Source organism: Tachysurus fulvidraco, chromosome 23, assembly GCF_022655615.1.
Source record: "Tachysurus fulvidraco isolate hzauxx_2018 chromosome 23, HZAU_PFXX_2.0, whole genome shotgun sequence".
Taxonomy (NCBI): Eukaryota; Metazoa; Chordata; class Actinopteri; order Siluriformes; family Bagridae; genus Tachysurus; species Tachysurus fulvidraco.
Window position 1 is genome coordinate 7822571 of NC_062540.1, and position 20681 is coordinate 7843251.

At 40.7% G+C, this 20681-nt stretch overlaps 1 protein-coding gene across 9 annotated transcripts in view; it reads left to right on the forward strand.

The window, feature by feature from the left end:
* The window catches only part of znf512b (zinc finger protein 512B), a 111264-nt gene that overhangs the window by 60208 nt on the left and 30375 nt on the right, over window positions 1-20681 (forward strand). For 6 of the 9 annotated variants that reach the window (XM_047806967.1, XM_047806971.1, XM_047806964.1 and 3 more), the window contains 4 exons: window positions 2139-2216; window positions 3099-3230; window positions 3320-3447; window positions 15152-15469. In XM_047806967.1, coding sequence (XP_047662923.1) covers window positions 2139-2216; window positions 3099-3230; window positions 3320-3447; window positions 15152-15469 — 656 coding nt within the window. The remainder of the gene's footprint in view (window positions 1-2138; window positions 2217-3098; window positions 3231-3319; window positions 3448-15151; window positions 15470-20681) is intronic. The other 3 variants (XM_047806965.1, XM_047806970.1, XM_047806968.1) reach the window with 3 other exon arrangements.

A 20681-nucleotide genomic window follows, 5' to 3' on the forward strand; every position in this document is an offset into this window, starting at 1 on the left:
CTGAGGAAGGGGCCTTACAGCATATTCTCCTCCCAGGTCGAGCCTCTGGCATTACACCCAGCATTTCTTGGTTCTCAAGAATGACAGGGGCTGGGCCATTTTGGGCCTGTGTGCTTTGAATTGTTCACTGGAACATAAAGGTTTGAGATGTTATCACTCAAGGTCATTGTGTCACCGATCAGGTCAAAGGGCTGGTTTGTGATGATAATCCTGAAGGATGCCAGAAGGATCTTGCCAGAGCACAGGCTATTATGCCTGCAAATAGCTTTTGGGTCAAAGAGTGCCGATGCTGGGCTCTCCCTTTTGGCCTAGTGTTATCACTTACCCTCACAATGTGCATGGAGCCTGCTCTGGCACCAATGCACGCCAGGGAAGCCATGCTTTGAGATGCTGTGCTTGCCTGCATGAAGTCCCTAGGTCTCAGGTTCAACCCAGGGAAGTCAACTCCTTCTCAGAGAACCACCTTCTTGGAAATAGATTGGGATTTAGCCATAATGCTGGTACATCAGTCCCCATGAAAAGGATTCCATCCTTTCTGTCGTAAAGGACATCTGGCTAGGCCAATGCCTCTCTAAGAGGGTGGTAATGCCCAAAGCTATCCCGTTTCCCAATGCCTCCCTCTCTGGTTGGGGAACAATCCTAGACAGCTGCCATGCCCATGGCATTTGGTATACCTCATGTCTTTCATGGCACACAGATTTACTGATGATGGGGTTTGTCTTTCTACTGCTGTCTGTGTTTGAGCCCTCTGTTCAGGTTGGCACACTAGATCTTGCCCTAGGTAGAAACCAGATTTCATCCAGAGTGCATGATCAGGGAGCAGGCTTCTGCTGAAGCTGGGGCTGAGGCCCAGGGAATAGCATTTAAACCTGTATGTGTTATAATGCATATGGCAATTTTAGGCATCGTCCCAGTATCCCCTGTGGCTTTCCTATTTTAACATAGCTGAGGCTACGTCTGTACACTTTCACCTATAACTCTGCTCAAGGGAGTCCAAGCCAGGGTATTCTGCTTGGCTCCTCATTGGCCGACCTAGGTCTGGCTGTTGGTCCCAATGGATATTGCTCCTTGGGAGGTTCCTGTCAGGAGGAACCTCCTCTCTCAGGCACTGTGGGTGATTCTTCACCTCTGCCCCAAGATTTGGAACCTCTTGGTCTGGCCACTGAGGACTCCTGTCTCCCAAACATGGTTGTGCAGACTACGTTCAACTTTTGCCTCTGGTGTAATCTGTGTCATCAGGATATAGTTTACTGCCCTGTTGGTACAGTGCTAGAGTTCCTGCAGACACATCTATTTGAGATCTCTGGTCTCTCGTTTTCTGCATGGTTCCAGGCGGCCGAGTCTTTCTTGCAGACTGCATCTCCCCTCCTAGGACCCCTTAGTATTCCTGCAGGGGCAGTTCTAAGTTCCTTTTGAACCAATGGAGTCAGTCTCGGAGGAGTTTCTAACCCTGGAAATGACTCTGCTATTAGCTGATCATTTGGTTTTTCTCTAGGTCTTCTGAATTCCACCCCAGATTTTAAGATAAATACTCTCCCTTTTCGTCTGCTTTGGTGGCTGCAACAAAAGCAATCTAGTCCCCAAGCAACACCTTATGCAGTTTACTGGTAACTGTCTCATAGGCCCATGAGTGGGTCCACTAGGTGCATTCCCTTGTCCAGCACTCTGTCTAGAGACATTCCTCTCCAAGAGATTTGTGCTGTGGTGGGTTGGTCACCCTTATCGGTGTTGGTAACCCTAACCCTAACTCTTCCAGTGTGTAGTGGTGTTGGTATTCCCATAGCATCAGACATGACACAGCATTGAGTTCCCTTGAAAGGGAATGACATTAGGTTATGTATTTGAGAACGGAATGAGGGCGTCCACTCGCACTTTCATTCAGACAAGCTGGAGTAATGTGACATAGGTGCCCTTTTTTGGTCTTACTAGCTTTATCCCAAGTCCTCCTCGGCCAATAGATTGACATGATTTCACAAAGAGCTTCAGACATCACTTTTGCGAGGAGTGTTCCCATATTTTCAGCCATGACGCAGCTTCTTGTTTGTGCAATTTGAAGGTTAAATTCTATTACCATGTACGAAGCCAGGTTTGTGAATCTGACCTGTTGCTATTCTTTTTTTTTTTTTTTTTAACCACTGAGCTAGGGAGAAAACAGAAAACACCAAAGAAGTTCACTGGGGAGCAGCCCTCCATCTCTGGAACATTTGGCCTGAAAGGTTATAAACATAAATACAATCATCCCCTACCTCTCTCTCTGTCTTTCATTGTGTTTGTTTATCAAGTTAGCACAGGTAGATGCATCCTTGTAATTTGGTTATACAGTTTCCCTACTCTGTTCCTTGTTACTGATATTCACTGAACTCATAGCACTATTAAAGAAATATTCTATACCCTTTCCAAACTCAGTCTATTCATTCCTGAACTCCCCAAATATCATGCAAAAAACCCTGCTTCATGTCTTTAAGCACAAAGTTGTATTAACAACCTCAAATAAGTGGCAAAGTAATATTTTTTAATCTGTATTTCTGTCAAAATGACCAGTGTTTTCCATGACATCCTCTCTTTCTCTCTGATTTTTATCCTGTTTGCTGAAAAAAATCTTGATTGTGTTTTGTTGTGCAAATAAGATTTATTTACCATGGATCAGCCGCCTCACATTCTAATGGTGATTACAGCCCTGTAAATTCTTCAAGAATGTCTGAATCACAAACAATGTTAACAAAATGTCCATTATATTATGAAATTGTAAATGGTCATAGAGAATGTTTCCTGGGTAATTAAAGAGTGGAATAGTTAAAATCGTTAAAAAAGATAAAATCGTGGCACAAGATTTTACTTGTAACATCACCTCTGGCTTGATCATATCCTGAATTTATATATACTTTTTAATTTGCTTTGCAACAATGACCATGTTAAAAATATTATCCAAATTGGTTTGAATTGAATTAAGGTCATCTCCAGGTGGCAGTGTAAACTGGAAACTTTCAGGAAATTCCTTCATATTTTTGTGTCTCTTGCTCTGTCATTATGTTGAGTTGTCAACTTCGTTTCAGCTCCTGTGTTCTTTTGTGTTATTGTGTATTTTTTTTTGTCTGTAGGGATGAATAAGGTGGATGAAAAGCTGAAAGTATGCAGGACAAAGCGACCAGATGGGGCACATTTCAATGAGTCCCAGAAGAAGCAACTGACCCCAGTCCCAGCCAAAAGGGAATGGCACTGCTATCGTCAGGGTAAGCATATTTCTCCTTCCTGTCTGTCTGTCTCTCACTCTCCCACAATGTGTCCTGATTCAGTTCTCAGACAGTTTTTCCCTCTTTAGCACCACCAATTGATTGTGAGGCACAGGATGCCATATTGGAGAACAGTGAGGTGTCCTGCTCCACTTGCTCTGCTGTCATCAACAAGACTTTTCCTGGCTTCAAAAAACACTTGAAGATCTGTCAAAAGGTCAGGGGTTCAGCTAAGTGACAATTACTAAGCTGGGGCTTTCTTGGTGATATCCAAGATATATAATATTGTAATATTAATATGAAGCAAAAGACAGAGGGAACAGTGATATAGTTTAACAGGTTATGTCAGAACATATTTGTATTTGCCATCTATATTACCTCATATGCAACCAAAAATAATTTTATGGTGTAATAATTATTTATTATTTGTGTAGCATTTTGGGCAGGTGATACTTGTAAAGCATTTTTTTTTCTTGAGAAGAATGCACAGGAGAGGAGCTTGCCTGGTGTACCATGACTTTGAGAGGCAATGCCCCTGATGCCATAGCTGGAGGCATCAACTTTCATGACAAATGGGATCTGGGTTTTGCAAGATGGGGGCAATGAAGAATGAGTTCTTTAAAAGCATTCTGGGCCGAGTCACAACAATAAGATTTTCTTTTATACAAGGAATCCGGCAGCTGACCAGCCCTTTAATTGCACTTTTGTAGACAATGACACATGAATTTAGCAGATCCAGGAAAATTTTGCTCATGAATGCCTGGAATGCCATTTGTCAGGCCATATGTCATCTCGAGGTACTTGTTGTGCCACCTGGTGATATAGACGGCAATTTTTCCATTCACCCCTTTCCTTGTCATGAATCAGGTTGTATGCACTTCTTATACTTCTTGTAGATAAACAAAGAAGTGGCAGGTTACAGACTCTGACTCATAGTAGAGCAACATGGAATGCTAGGCCTTGTCCTCATGCAATTTTGCAGACACTTTGTTGACCTAACTCTCTGCTCTGGCAAGAGACGTGAGGGTAATGAGCTTGAAGCCAGGGGAATGCCTGTATAATCGGGTTGGATGGGGAGGAGATGAAAAATAGGACAAGTTCCCCACCACCATGATTCGGAGGGGAAAGGCACATAGGATGGTGGGGAGATCTATTATCTAGAGGTGGAACAAGGGTTGCATGGGTATAGGTTGTTGTAATTGCAGTAACTGGCCAGAAACATCTAGTCCCCTGTTGGGGGTCCCCTGTTGGGGGTCCCCTGTTGAACACATCTACTTTTGTTTTTTAGTCTAGCAAGCTCTCCAGACCCTAAGCCCATTGTCCCTCTCTCTATTGTCTTTGCTCCCATTCACTGTAATTTAATGAGGGAGATACAATGCATAAGTGCATAACTCTGAGTATCAGACTTCTGGGTATACAGCAAACAATGACCCTTATACTGAAAGCTTTCTCGTGACCTACCACAACACCCATGGTCTTAACTGACTATAGACTTTCTCACTGACCTGTCCAACTCCCAGGACAACATGACAATCATGGTTATCCATGACTGCTTATCCAAAGCCTGCAGATTGATTGTACTCAAGGGTCTACCCACAGTTATGGAAACTGCAGAAACACTCTTCCATCAGGTATTCAGAATCTACGGCCTCCCAGAGGACTAAAATGGATGACTGGATCGGGTGGCATAGAAGCACGTAATACAGTGCTCATGTGCAACTCCAGAGGGCCTTCAGACATCAGTGTATTCAGGTGGTTTGATGGAAATGTCCCCATCCCAACTTCCAACCTGTCAATATGGCCTGGCTCTATATACTAGGAATTTGAAACTATGGCTACCCAGCAGGAATCTCCCCCTCTTTCTATGTACCAATGTCAATACCACAGAACCCACACCACCACCAGTAGATTTACCTGCATAAATGGTCAGTGAAATTCTGGAATTAACGAGGAGGTGAGGCCAATTGCAGTATCTCATCATGCTGATGTCAGACATGCATAAAGATCACTCAGACCATCCAGGCCCCGGACCCAGGAGAAGAACAAGAAGTGTTCATAGAGAGGGGGCACCACCTGCTACCACAAGAAAGTATCAGTTCTACTGCATACCAAGCTTGTTTGCATCTTATGGCTTCATAGTGTATTGAGGCTTATAGTAAAACACTTGTAAGGGATACTCCAAGAAGGTCTGTAAATAGTTCCTTGAAAATTTGTTCAATGTTTCACAATGATTCCTGCATAGTACCCCAGAGAATAATTCAATGTATTGAAATCCTCATATTAGAATGTCCCTCCAAAGTTTTGCTCACCCTACAAAAAATGGCAAAAGTTTTTTTCAGTGTTCAGCTGACATCCCCACAAAGTAAATATGTTAGATGAGATAATGATGACAATTCTAATGGTGATCCTGTTAAAGGTTGCCACAGTGGATCATTTGATCCACATATTGGATTTGGAACAGGTTTTATGTCCGATGACCTCCTTGACACAACTCTGCCATTTTATCTGTATTTTGAACCACCACTGAGGGTTAACCCCCAGGGTTTTTCCCTGCATATGATTTAAATCCAGGCCACAGAATTCTAGGTGGAGTAATCATAATCCCAGGGAATAATAATGATCAAAAGAATAAGAAAAGAAGTGGAAGTTCACCACCACAAACAACAGCAATAATATGGCTGCAAGCTACATAGCTGTACAAGCAGCTCTAAACATCACAGAGGGGAGAATACTCCAGTCCTGCCATGCAGGAAAACAGTTCATGCCTGCACTCCTCCAAGACAAATTCATCTCATTGGGTCATGCCTAATTAGTCAGCGGACACCCTGGCATGCATCGAACCCTCCAACGTCTAATAATTGAATACTTGATGCCTCACTTGTGCCACAAGATTCACACAAGTTCCAAAGTACACTTTTCCCTTCTTCACATGGAAACTTAATGTCACTGTAAGTATTGGCTCACCACTCCGTAACTAATGGACAGGTAGAGAAAATCAATTAGGAGACTGAGCATTTTCTATGAACATTCTGCAAACAAAAATCAGAGGGACTTGCCAATTACCTTCACTGAGTATGCACAGGACTCTTCCAGTGTGTTTTAGGATACCAGGAATCCCGTGGAATATATATATGAATAACATATGTTCAAAGAAATCCTTACCGAGCTCAGACATACCCCTGCCTGTTGGCTTTCAGAAATGTTGTCACTAACTAAGGATTTTAGAAAAGTTCTATTGTGTTTTTTGGGGGAACAGGAACCCCTTTTGAGCGAGCAATATGTAGATATATTAGACATGTAAATAACAAAGCTACACAAACACAATTCTTACAATCTATTCTTTATCAGCATCTAACTTTGGTGGTTTCTAGATTTGGAGGCCAGCTTAAGGTAGAAAAATTGTTGTTGCGAGTCTCAGTTCTGCTGACCCATCCTGCTCCATTCTAGAAAGATTTCAGAAAGTATTTTCTGCAAATACATTAGCTAATGCTGTAAGTACATGAAGGACTCTGGTTATTCAGCCATCAGGGGCAGTGTTATTTGGGATGAAGTTATAGCAGACAGTGCTAAACATCATGCACGCACCTCCTTTTTCTGCCAGAAGCATGTCTAGAGTTAATCAATTTTGCCATGCCATGAGGCTTTTGGCATCCATTGTTTGGCTATCCCTTTGAGACCAGCTCTGTTGAAATATATAAATCTTTGCTGATTGTAGTATATGTAGTTGATCCAGTCCACATTCTTATTTATGGTGACCCACCAATAGATGAATGACTCGAATCACGTGGCAATTTGATTTCTTGCTTTAAACTCATTAGGAACACCCCTCCGAAAAAATTATTTTTCATTGATCTTTTCAATGGTGGGAACAGCCAGTTCAAGTCTGTACAATTCTTGTTGTTAGGGATATCTTTCCTCATAAACAAAGTCATCAAACAATTCACTCCAGTAGTACTGTTGCTGTAGTTCAGTGGGAAAGGGGTCACTGTCAGTACAGGTTTTCTCATAGAACATGCTTAACAGTCTTTCATTGCAAACATAACATTGCTTTCTTCAATGTCTTAGCCCTGTATCTCATCCAGTCCAACCAGTATTTTTAATCACCAAAGCCTGTTTCTATGTCCGTGGTGTCCTCTAGGTCTTGAATGAATGTTTAGGAATCTTACTGAGATAGTCGTTTCTCCTCCAACGCGGTGTCTTGTGGAGTTTGTGGTGCTTGCCATCTCAGTCTCATTCATGATTGTTGGCATTTTGGTTGATGTGGTCCTTGCAGGCACAATGTTTATTCTGTCACCTCTGCTCAGAATATTAGGTGTCCTCCCATATTTTTTTGATTGTGAAGATGAGTGGATTGCAGGATATCAGCCCACAGGGATCCTGTGCATGATCTCTAATCAGGGTGATGTTATCTTTGATATGCTTCCATTTTGGGCTGCTGACACTGCTGGGGGTATGTCCTCCCTGTGTGGTGTTCCACCAAACATCATCCCATCTTGCACCCCAGGGGTGCCGGTTGGCACTCGGTCGAACCCTTTACAAATGTTCATGTCATAGTTAATCAACTGTTGGGCATATAATTCTGTTCTGCAATCAAGCAAGGAGCATACATTGAACTGTACTGACATATCCATATCTTCCTCAATATCTATAGTATACAGTTTTGTGTCTGTTTGTTGAGTGTTCTCAAGCAGCACTTCCATTATCATGAAAACTAGAATTGTCTTCATGGTCAAGGAGTTTAAGAAAACAAAGTCTTTCTCTCAAACCTACTTTTTTTCTTTTAGGTTTCAGGAAATTTAGAATGTCTCTTGGATGGTTCATATAGATAAGCACTAGGCTGTAAGTGAGCCCTCACCCTTCTTGACAGTTGTCGTTGCTCTGAGTGTAGGCACTGCCCTTGCACACTCGTCTAAACAGAGCTTAGGAACCATATGAGTCTAGGCCAGCGAGTGAGTGCAGGTAGCCATTTTTCTCTGGCTCTGGGACTCATTTACAGTGGCTGGCATGGATACACATAGCCCTCTCTGCAACTTTCACAGCAGTCTGTGTTGTGAGCAGTCTGTGTTGTGAGCAGGAGCGAGACTTCTCCTGAAGTCTTCTTCAGATCTAATCTCCTGGTTTCAGATCATGTAAATCAGTCTGCTTGGGCTCTGGAAAGGTGTATTTCCCATGTTTGTGGACTACAGAGAGAACAGAAGACAGGTTTGCACAATAAATAAACATTTTATCTTCACATTCATCAGTCAGTTTGCTTGGACTTCCTAAAGTACCTATACCTGTGTTTGGAGGTCTGCCAAACAGTATTTCGGAAGAGGTTAAAATTTGCCCTTCCCCTTATCTCTGGCTGTATTTTTTGTTGCACAAATTACACAGCTTTTAGAAAATATTGGGGATTAATTAGTAAACCTTTTGTAAACCAGCATACTAAGTAAAAAGTTTCCTGGGTAAGCATGGTTAATCATCAGAGCCGTACCAAACTCTTCCTTTTGACACACAAACCACTTTCTTCCATGCAAGTTTCTCCTCCATTGTTGAAATGGTCTGTAATTCTTTAAGGGCTGCTCTTGGGGAAGAAAGTGTAGACATATTATATACATTTCAGGCACCAGACCTTTCGCTGCCACTTTTTCCACACTATCTGCTTTAGCATTTCACTTTGAAATATTGTCAGTTTGGTTAGAATGTGCTACACATTTACAAACAGCTATGGCTTTTGGTAGCAGGATAGTATCCAAGAGATCAGATATCAGGTGATGGTATGTGACGCGTTTGCCAGAAGAGGTTAAAAAACCTCTGTGTTTTCACAATGTGCCAAAGTCAAGTAGAATGTCATGTTCAATGACTACTGCATACCACATGCGGTTCTGGCCTGTGTCTAAATCTCTGGATGCTGATCTGACAAACAGCTTCAAATCTGGGTTAAGAAGAGAAGAATTTAATTAACAACTTCAACAAAATTGTCTGGTTCACCATCAACCTTTATAGAAAGGAGAGAAGTGGGGTTAAGGACAGTACAATGTTTTACAGTGATTTCCAGTAATGCAGTGTTGTAGCACAGTCACCTGTCTTCAGTCATTTGTGCTGTTTTTTGTTCAAACAATACTCGAGCGACTGCATGAGGAACAAGTACGGTTAGCTCACCAAATCCTACAATGTCATGTGAGGCATTTACAGTGTTCTCAGCAGCTGCATCTGCAAGAAGACACATAGGCAGACCTGCTGCCACCGGATTGAGATTTGCTGAATAATAAGCCACTGGTCTAAGTTTGCCCCATTATCTTGGACCAGAACAGACGTCATTCCTTGTTTCTCATCTACTTTTTGTGTGAAAGGCCTATTAGTATCTGGAATGCCTATTGTTGGAGTAGTTTGTAGATTATCAAATGCTCACTCTGCTTCCTCAGTCCAACTGCACTGTGTTATTGCAATCATAGGAGCCTCAAGGATGGTATAATCTAGAATGAACGTACTACAATATGAGCACATTCCTAGGAAAAACATTTGTGGTTTTGGAATGTTCACCTCAACTTTACTGGCTTCCAGCTTCTTTCCTTCAGCTGAAATTAAATGACCAAGAAACATCACCTCTTCCTGAACAAATTGTAGTTTTGAGGGACTGGCCTTGTGTCCTTCTTTTCAAGGTGACAGAGCCAAACCTGGCTAACTGACTGTGGCCATAGTTAATTGTATCTCCAAACTGATTTTAAGGACTTCGTTGTAAATGGTGGGTGATTCACAATAGCCTTGACAAAAGGTGTTTGAAAGTATAATAGTATACTTTCCATTAAACAAAAAAGCAAACCAAAACTGGCCTTCAGGATGCACTGGAACACTAAAGAATGCATTAGCCAAGTCTACTACATAAAACCACTTGCATTCTGGTGTTAACTGTGTTAGAAGAGTGTATGGGTTGGGAACACTTGACAGTGATGTTCTCTGAACTACTGCATCATTCACTGCTTTGAGATCTTGTACAAATCTCCATTCTTCAGGCTTGCCTTGTCCTCTAATTTTATTTACTGGGAATATGGGCGTGAACAGGAAAAGTCAATGCCTGCAATTGCATCTGGACTGGTGGACAGTTTTTTATGAGGCCAGCGTTATGTTTTCCTGTAGCCCACAGCTCACATGGGTCATGCTTTATCCTGTCATCCTCAGGCTTGAGTAAACTGAGGAAACTGATATGTAGATTTTCATTTTCAAATTGCTGGAGACCATTGGGTCTTCCACAGCTATTTTCTTGTCTAACATTATAAAGCCATGTTCCATTATCCTTCCAAGGATGATCATTGCATGTGGACAGTGAAATATATGGAACTGCTTGCCCATTCTTTTACATATCTGAGACAAATCTACCTCTACAGCACAGTGCTGCTCATCCCAAAACCATCTTTACAGTACAATGTCAGAATGTTTGGTGTCTCTAGCTTTCTGAACAATTTTGCTTCGTATGGCACATCCATCCTCTTTTGTGTACATGTGTGGTGCAATGCAAAGTCTCATGTTGCATATATTTGGTTTGCACAGGGTTAGTGAGTTGACATGCTTTTTCAATGAGCCTCTGATTTACTGCATTCATTGGGGAGCTGCAAGGGTCTGGGATAATATTTAACACATTGAAAATGGAAATTATCAGAGTCAGGCCTTCATGCCCACTCATTATTGGAATTCTCAATTTACACATCAAATCTCGATTTATGGGAGAAGACTCCCATTAAAAATGGTAAAACCCATCAATTTCACATTTTAATGGCACAGAGAATTTTTCTGTAACCTGGACACCAGACGCTTCTTTGGAATGGAGGAATCTTCCACTTATATTCTGTATTCCTATTTAATACTTGTACTGTCTATATTGTCTCACATCGTTTGTAATGTCATGTATAGTTTTTTTTTTGCCTCGTCTTGTATAGTCCAAGCTAAATGTATAGTATAGTGTTATTTATGTCTGTACTTTTGAGAGTCACAAACAGCTGGAACCAAATTCCTTGTGTGTGTCAACACACTTGGCCAATAAACCTGGTTCTGATTTAATAACTGATCTCCCTGCTCCTGAATCTACCAAAATATGATTAGAATACCATTTACATTTAATAATAATAATAATAATAATAATAATAATAATAATAATAATAATTTATAACTTTATTTATAAAGCACTTTTAAGACAGCCAAAGCTGAACACAAAGTACTGTACATCATAAAATACAGATAATAAAATAATTAAATAGCAACAAAATAAAATAATAACGGCAATAATTTAGAATAAAAGGACTGTAGGGGTAAAGCAGTTCCATAAGGTATGTTGGGGTCTGACCATTTAAAGATTTAAAAACAAATAAAAGCACTTTAAACCATTTTGAACCATATAATACTGGTAGCCAGTGAAGTGAAGAAATTTGTGTTATATGGTTATTCTTCCTTGGACCAGGCAAAAGTCCAGCATTTTGGACTAATTAAAGGTGAGACAGAAAAGACTGGCTAAGACCAATATAGAATGCATTACAGTAATCCAGTCAAGGTGTAATTAAGGCATAGATTATCGTCTCAGAGCATCACGATGGGAACTTGAGGAGTTAATATTTATATTATATTTATATATTGACATTGTTACTGGTTAAAAGCAGTCAAAACAACACAGCACAGAACAGAGACAGAGGGGTCAGTACTTCTTTTTAGGAGGGATAAGAGCCCTGATAGTGTAATGAGTCTGTCTGTGTTTTCCTTGTTTCTGTCTGCTGTCATTCCCTGCTGTTAATTGTTGGCCCCGCCCACTTATTTGTTACCATGGACACTAATCGCACTCAATCTCTTCCCCAGGTGTTTTGTCCTTTGTCTCTGATTGTCTCTGCTTTCTCATTGGTTCCTGTCACCTATATATTCTCTGTTTGTTCACTTCCCTGGTGATAGTCATTTCAATGTTCCTGTTTCCTGTCAGCTCTGTGTTCGGTCTTGTTTTGCCTGCCTGTCTGTGTACCTGTTTTCTTGTTTTTGTCATTAAATCTCTTTAACTGCATTTGGATCCTCACTCGCCTTTGTCCCGCCGTGACAGATAGTGGCCACCTTATCCACAAAAAACTGAAGAAAGTTATTACACACTGTGGGGCATTAAGGAACAGAGTCAATTGTATTACAGAGCACACGTGGGTTATGACAGTTGGAGGAAATTATGGATGAAAAATGCTGTCTTTTTGACCTCTTTAATAGTGTTCTGATAATTACGCCAATAGTCTTTCAGCATTTGAAGGGGCACTTGCAGTCCTTCTTCCACTTACGTTCAGCTCTTCAACACTTTCATCTGCGTGCCCAAGGTCTGTTATTAAACAAGGGCTCAGCTGTAGCTTTTGGCTGCTTAGTTTTTGGTGGGGCCACACAGTCAATGATGGTCTGGCAAGAGGAGAGAATCCAAGTAGTTAAGTTCTGTGTATGAGAGATAATGGTGTCAATGGTGTTCAAAAGCAGCCGAGAACTGACCAGCAGTGGAAGGATTAAAAATCTGACCGCACTGTGCAGGGGCAGGAGTATTAACTGCAGGACAGAAAAAGCCCATCTCAAACGGAACAGGCATATGGTCAGAAAACACAATATTGCAAATCTCCAGGTTAAGCACAGACATGTCATATGAAAGAACAAGATTTAGTGTATGACCAAGTTTGTGTGAGGGACCAGACACAGACTGAACCAGATTAAAAGAGTCGAGACTTAAAAAGTCCTTCACTAAAGGCTTGTCAGGGCGACACACATGGATATTAAAATCCCCATGTCCGTGTCAGAAAATCAGGAAAATCTTTGATAATGTCCTTATTATATCTAGGAGGCCGATACATTACAGCACACAACACAGGGTTGGATGCAACAGCACACCAAGGGCCGAGGGAAGAGTCCATGCTTAGTCCGAGAGGCAGCAGAGTTATCCAGCAGGTGAGCTCTTAAACACACCGTCTGACCCCCAGGATAGCCAAGCCTTCACCTTCGCCAGCACCGCTTAGGCGAAAACAGAGCAGAAGCCCTGAAAGAAACGGACGTTTCGAGTACTGTCTTCCACAACAGTGCAGTCAAACCAAAGGCAGCTGGTCCAAAATCTAACAATGTTTGCCAATCATTAACCAGAAGAGATTAGATTTTTTGAGTACAGAAATTAAAAAATTTAACGTACTCTATGGGACGAAGCCTTTGGACGTCCACTGAGCCGAGGCCGACTCTAAGAATCCTGAGACATCTCCAGTTAGACTCTGTGATACTGAGATCGGAAGTCCATGATCCTTACACCAATACAACATTTAACTGACTGTATATTACAATCACACCCCCAGTGTCACCCATATGAGGATGGGTTCCCCCTTGAGTCCGGTTCCTCTCAAGGTTTCTTCCTTTACCAATTTAAGGGAGTTTTTCCTTGCCACTGCTGGATAGAGTCACCTCAGACTTGCTCATAGGGGAATAAATACATACGCATTGTGAACTATATACATCTAATAATAACCTAGAATTTTTATTCTGTAAATTCTTATTTCTTTTATTATTCGTTATTTCCTTTATCATTAATTATGTCTTCCTTCTGCTCTATGTTTATGCTCTGTAAAGCTGCTTTGAGACAATGTCTATTGTAAAAAGCGCTATACAAATAAACTTGAATTGAATTGAATTGAATTGAATTGAAAAAAATAGCATAACAAAAAACAAAGACAGATGGCTAGCCATGCACACTGGTGCCATCTTGCCAACAGCCGTCTTCTCTGTCAAGCTCTGGCAAGGCTCCTGATGTGCCAAAACTCAACCAAGCTGCTGTCCCTGCCAGGCACGGAGGAATAAAGGTTTGGGGTTGGCAAAGTTCAAGGACAAAGTAAAGTTGAACTTTAACGGGCTAAATGTGACCCTGGGGGATTGGGGCTAGGAAGCCCACATTGAACAATAAACCCCCACAATGATGGTCTGCCTGGTTGTCCTCACCATATCCAAAACAAAAAGCAATGGCGAGTCCAAAACATGTCATGAACACACAAAAAAAAATACCTGGGTGATATTTCTGGGTCTGCAAAAGGTTTATAATTCTGTCACATTTTCTTGGAAACACTACCAATTAGACTCAAGTGAAAGACCATATTTCATGACACTTTTTCACACAGGGCCATGTGGGTTTGGATTTTGTTTTCCCTTAATAATAAAAACCTTCATTTAAAACTGCATCTTGTGTTTACTTGTTATCTTTGACTAATATTTATATTTCTTAAACAGTAAAGTGTGACAAACATGCAAAAAAAATCAGGAAGGGGCAAATAATTTTTCACACCACTGTAGAAGTTTAGTGTGGGGTGGTGGGAGGACAAGCTTTATACCCTTTTTTTCCAATTAAAGTATCTGTTAAACAAAATAAAATCAATCTCTGACCTGAAACTAAATATAATAATATTCTAATATATTTATCAGTCTTAAAATGAGAATTTCTACATTTTTAACTCACAGAGCAAACATATTTTGGTTAGTTAAAGACATCTGTGGTCTCATTATGTAGCAATATACTATGGCAGCATTCTAATTCACCATGGCAAGCAGTAGCTTACAGCAGGTTTTGCTTGCTGGATGTCCAAATAGTGGTTTAAAATCCATGTGGCCTTAATTGATAATTGATAATAGTTTTGAGGGCAAAACACAAAACACATATAATGGGCAGGCGCTCACACAAACTTGACAGTTGAGAAAAATCACTGTTTAATTTCAGTGATTAAAGTGGATGATGTGTGTGTGTGTGTGTGTGTGTGTGTGTGTGTGTGTGTGTGTGTGTGTGTCTGTGTCTGTGTCTGTGAGTGAAACTCCCCAAACTAAATCCTATAACCTTTGGCACTAAATGTGACTATGTGACAAACTGTTCAAAATTATTGATAATTAAGCACATTAAATTGAGCATTAATTCCTCTTTTCAGGCATCCATCAATGAAGAAACTGAGTTGGATAGTATAATGGAGGAAGAGAAAGAGCAGCCTGCCACTGACAAGGCAAAACCAGATCCAGCCCTTATGAAAATAAAGAAAAGACTGGAGGAGAAGGGTAAAAATAAAAAGAATGCCATAATGGAGCCTGAGGAGTTGTTGGACCTAGAGCGCACTCCCAGTGGCAGGGTGAGGAGGCGATCTGCTCAGGTAGCTGTATTCCACCTGCAGGAGATTGCAGAGGACGAACTTGTTAAGGATTGGGGAGCAAAACGTCGCATCAAAGATGACCTTGTCCCGGATATTAAGAGGGTGAGGAAGGAGAAGGCTGTTTCTTTATACACTTGAGTTTTAGACATTCATTCACAAATAAATAACAGTCATAGGGATTTCTATGCTTTTGCAAAGTTGATTTTTTTTTTTATTTTATTGTCAGGTCATAAAAGATTTATCTTTTTCTCACTTAATTAACATATTAATTTGAGCACAATATATGGCCAAATGTGAAGCTTTTACACTAAGAAGTTGTATTTTATAATTAAAAAACGAAATTTGGACTGGGACTCAAAGATAAGATAGGGGTGATGTGATGAAATTGGTTCTAATTAGGACACTAGCTGCTGCATTCTGGACTTTATCCCCTTACTGGAACATCAGGAAAGTAATTCAAACTTGAGATAACAAACGCATGAACCTTCTTAATTTACATCATACTTCTTATCTTCCTAATATTTCTTAGATGAAAGAAGCCTATCCATATTATGTACATGAGCTTAAAATGAATGTTTAGAATCAATAATCACCATTACTTGTTGACATGATGAAACAGAAAGAGTTACTATGTAATCAGAAAGCTTACTTCTGCCTACATGTGCTCCTAATACAAGTACTTTTGTCTTGTCAAAAATGTCTTTTACCCATTCCTTAACTTTATTTAGCTGGTGCCATTCTTCTGGCTTTGTTCAAACATACAACTGTGTCATTGGCATTACAATTTAAGCAAATACCATGTTTCATATAATTTTACCCAGAGGAAACATATATAAAGGAAAAAGCAGTGAGCCTAAAACAGATCCCTTCAGAACACCAAACATACCTTGGTATACATACAGAAGTAATCACATCTGCAAACTGAAAACGATCAGCCAAATAGGACCTAAATCAGAAGAGAGCTGTTCATTTTCTAGCTTATGAAGTAGAATTTTAAAATCAAAAGGTGAATTGAGGATAAGTAACACCAGCAAAGTGATACAAACTTGTTTAGAAACCAGTAGTGGTTAATTTACCACCTTAACCATTTCTGTCTCTATGATGTGTGCTATGATGAGGCTTAAATCCTAGGATCTTTGAAAAAATGTTAAGGCTTTGATATAGTCCTATAGGTGGACAGCTGACAGGGGTTGAGGTCTGGGTAATCTGTTTGTTTAAAAGATTTAAATCATACAATTTAAAATATATCCATGAAGTCCTTGCAGCTGCATATTGATGGTGTGCATGTATGTCGTGGTTTCCTAAAAGGTTTTGTTAGAGCATTAAATAAAAATCTAGGATTATATTTGTTATCTTCAGTTGGCATTAAGAAATCTAACCTAGAAAAAAAATGCATGTCCTTTTTGGACATATTAAAAATGTTTTACATTTTTCTTCTTCAACTAACTCTATCCTCAGCATCCTCTACTCTCGCACCAATTACCTTCATGTCCTCTCTTAACACATCCATATATCTCCTTTTCAGCCTTACACTTGACCTCTTACCTGGCAGCTCTGTCCCCAACCTCCTTCTACCAATATAACCACTTTCCATTCTGCAAATGTTCAAACCATCTCAATCTAGCATCTGAGACCTTGTCCCCAAAACAGCCAACCTAAGCTGTCCCTCTGATGTGCTTGTTCCTAATGCTGTCCATTTTGCTGTCCAGATTTTACATATTATATACAAAATTTGGATTGCAATATTTATTTTAATTAGAAAGTGGCTTCATCTAGCTACCCATCCCTTAGCCCAGAAAGGGGACAAATATGAGAGACTCTACTTGTACTTCCTGTACCTGTTGCTCTAGTTCTCTTGGTAGCCTCCTTGATAAGTTTTTATCTGGTCCTTTTGTCAATTTTTAAGAGATCGGACTTACGGCCATGTGTGTTTATTATTGTTCCTCGTCACGTGTCTGCCCCGCCTTCGTCTGCTCCTCCCTGTCACCACACCTGCTCCTCATTGTGTCATCATTGTCTTGTGCATAAATGTGAGCCGCGTTGCCGATGGCAGCGCGGATTCATTAGTTACATGTAGTTACGTTTGGTTACCCTAGTCATTTTTACTGTAAGTGTCGTTGTTTGTATTATTTTAGTCCTCGTCATTTTATTGTATTTGTCTTTATCATTTATTAAACACCATTCCTTTGAAGCTATTCTGTTTATGGGTCCGTCTCCTTCCTTCTCTGGTTGTGACAGACTGAATCCGCCAACTCGGACCCAGCAGGATAGCTTCCAGCTCGGACCAGTTTTTTTTTTGTCTTCCTCATCTACGTCTTCCCTGGACTGTTCCGTCAGTCTGCCTGGATCTATTTTAATCTGTCTCCCCCGGACTGTTTTGTCAGTCTCCATGGACTATTTTTCTCTTTTGTTTTTTTCCGGTGCCCTGCGGCATCGCCTTGCACCTTTTTTCTGGTGAGGGATGCCGCTCCTTCCGGTTCCGCTAAGGAGGACATCGCCTCACTTCATCTGCGGGGGGTGCTGCAGGCCCGTGGCAGAAGATTTTTCCTGCCCCCCCCTTTATTCCTCAGTTTGTTGAGGCGAGGGTTTGGCCGCGGTGCGTCGGGGAACGCTGCTCGGCACGTCAGCTCGGCTGTGGATGTCACTCGGCCTCCCAGATCGGCTGTGGACTTCGCTCGGTGCCCTCTGGCTGCGCCGCTGTGTGCCCTGCTCCCCCCACCTGCCTTCACCGTGGTCCTTGCTCCGTCTACCGTCGCCGTGGTCCTTGCTCCCCCCATCTACCTCTCCGTGTGCCTTGCCCAACCCTCCTGAACCTTGCCAGGATTTGGCGCTTCAGGAGCCGTGCCTCAAGGGGGGGTACTGTCAGGGATCAGCACAGACTTTTGGCTATGTGTGTTTATTATTGTTCCACGTCACGTGTCTGCCCCGCCTTCGTCTTCTCCTCCCTGTCACCACACCTGCTCCTCATTGTGTCATCATTGTCTTGTGTATAAATGTGAGCCGCATTGCCGATGGCAGCACATATTCATTACTTACGTGTAGTTACATTTGGTTACCCTAGTCATTGTTAAGTGTCGTCGTTTGTATTATTTTAGTCCTTGACATTTTATTGTATTTGTCTTAATCATTTGTTAAACCCCATTCCTTTGAAGCTATCCTGTTTATGGGTCCGTCTCCTTCCTTCTCTGGTTGTGAAAGGTATAAGGCCTGTTCATATCGAATTTTGTGTAGTAGAACACATGTAACTTGTATGCTGCTTAACTGTATATCTACTGGCTTTTGTGATTTCTAAAACTTTACCTTGTAGGAGTAATGTGATGGCCAGATGTTTTGTTTTGTGTACTTCGTATTTTGTGTGTGTCTTGACATGAATTGATTTGTACTGTACTCAGGTATTGTTTGAAATAATGGAAAAAGTTCATTATTTTCTTAATTCATTCCACAGTGTCTGGCATATCTTTGAGGCAGCCAGCACTAGTTCAACACTTTGTTGTCAGGTATATACTCAGTAATTAATCAGTCCTAGAAACCGCAGATGCTGTACTAGAGGCTTAGAGAATTAGAGTGTAGGTAGTGAGGCTTTGAATCTACAATGGGCCAGGTGTGTGAGTAGGAAAAATGGAGCCTGCTCTTCTACAGCAGTCTGCATGTCAACATGTCAGCAGAATGAGTGATGACAATGAGTTATGCACCACACAGAAGAACACTGGCAAATCAGTGAACCTCTGAGATAGCTGTGACTAGGTGTACTGATGTTTGAATGTAAAGGCATAGATCAGCTGCATCTGCTTACTGACAAGCGATACTGAAATGCACTACAAAGATCAACAGTAATAAAATAGTTATGATCATGTGGCAGGACCAAACTCAGAGCAATTCTGAGCAAGGACAATACGAAAAAATGTATCTTAGAGAGGAGGCAGGGCTGAGTTGATTGGTATAACAAAAACTGTGATTGGTCGTCCAATAAAAAAAAATGGGATCGCTTTTAAAAAATGGTATACTGAAAACCTTCGCATTGTCTCTATTTTAAGATATTTGAAACCATATCATGTAGGGATTACGTTCATGACCAATCATATTAGTAATGTGCTATCTGTATTTTACAAATGTTATAAATATAATGTAAATGTAAACATCTCAAAGACAGTGCAAAATTATTTGTGGCTTTTTCTTTGTGTCCTGAAAGAAATCTTTCTTGGTCTACTGTGGTTTAGTATCAGCAGAACCTCTTATTTTCCACCTGTTTATCAGAGTATTGACTGGCATTTTCAAGATATCTTTTTATATCCTTTTCCTGGTTTATAAAGTTCAGCTACCTTATTAAGCAGGTCCACTGGCAGATCTTTTGTCTTCCCTATGGTGCAGTATCCAGCCAAGTCAGTGTATCACCTCAGAATCTTAGGAACTCATTGACTGTTGTTGTGGAAGTTCTGAGGTTCGAGAGATTTAAAGAATAAAGTATAACACTGGTAGACACGAGCAAGAGTAAAAAAGGTTACACAATTTATTGTGCTCAGCTGCGCAGCAGGACCCAACACTCCACATGTAGCATGAGAGATGAAGGGCCGAGATCATTGATTACATCAAGGTTTTTATAGACAGAATCCAAGAAGAAGAGAAGATATGTAAAAGCAAAACATCATCAATCATTGGCTCAACATTACCTCATGCATCTCCTGATCAAGCTAATCTGACCAGGTCAAGGTCATCTAGAGGACTTAAAGTTTTTTATGGACAACTCGTTCCCAGTCCCTACTGCCCTTGTCATAATCTTAACAAAACCTACTGATGATGATGTCAGTCTCTGGTCATGATGCACACAGGTTACAAGCATAGAAGAACAAAGTCTTGTGAACATCTTAAGATTAGAAATTTCCACTACAATTCCCCCCTTTTGTCCCTGGGACAATACACAAAATTTCAATAATCATTAATCTGTAACTAAATCTAGGCTCTAAATAATATATGATATTACTAATAATCAACTACTTGATCTACAGTATTATTTATCTTTTGTTTAATCAGTATCATTTTTAATCAGTTATAAATATATATTCTCATATGGCTTAGGCTAAGTTTAATCATGTATAATCTCACATCAGCATATCATTTCCCCTGTAAGGTTTTTCATGAACGCGTCAAGAAATACATGAACTTCAGTGGACAATACGCTGTTTTTGTGGGGACAGAACCCAAACAGAAATGCAGTTAAAGGCAAAGCATTAAACATCTATCTCATTGTAACTTTTCTACAAGTCAAAAGTCTCTACTGTCCGTATTCATCTTTGTCTGTTTCTGGATCAATCTGGCC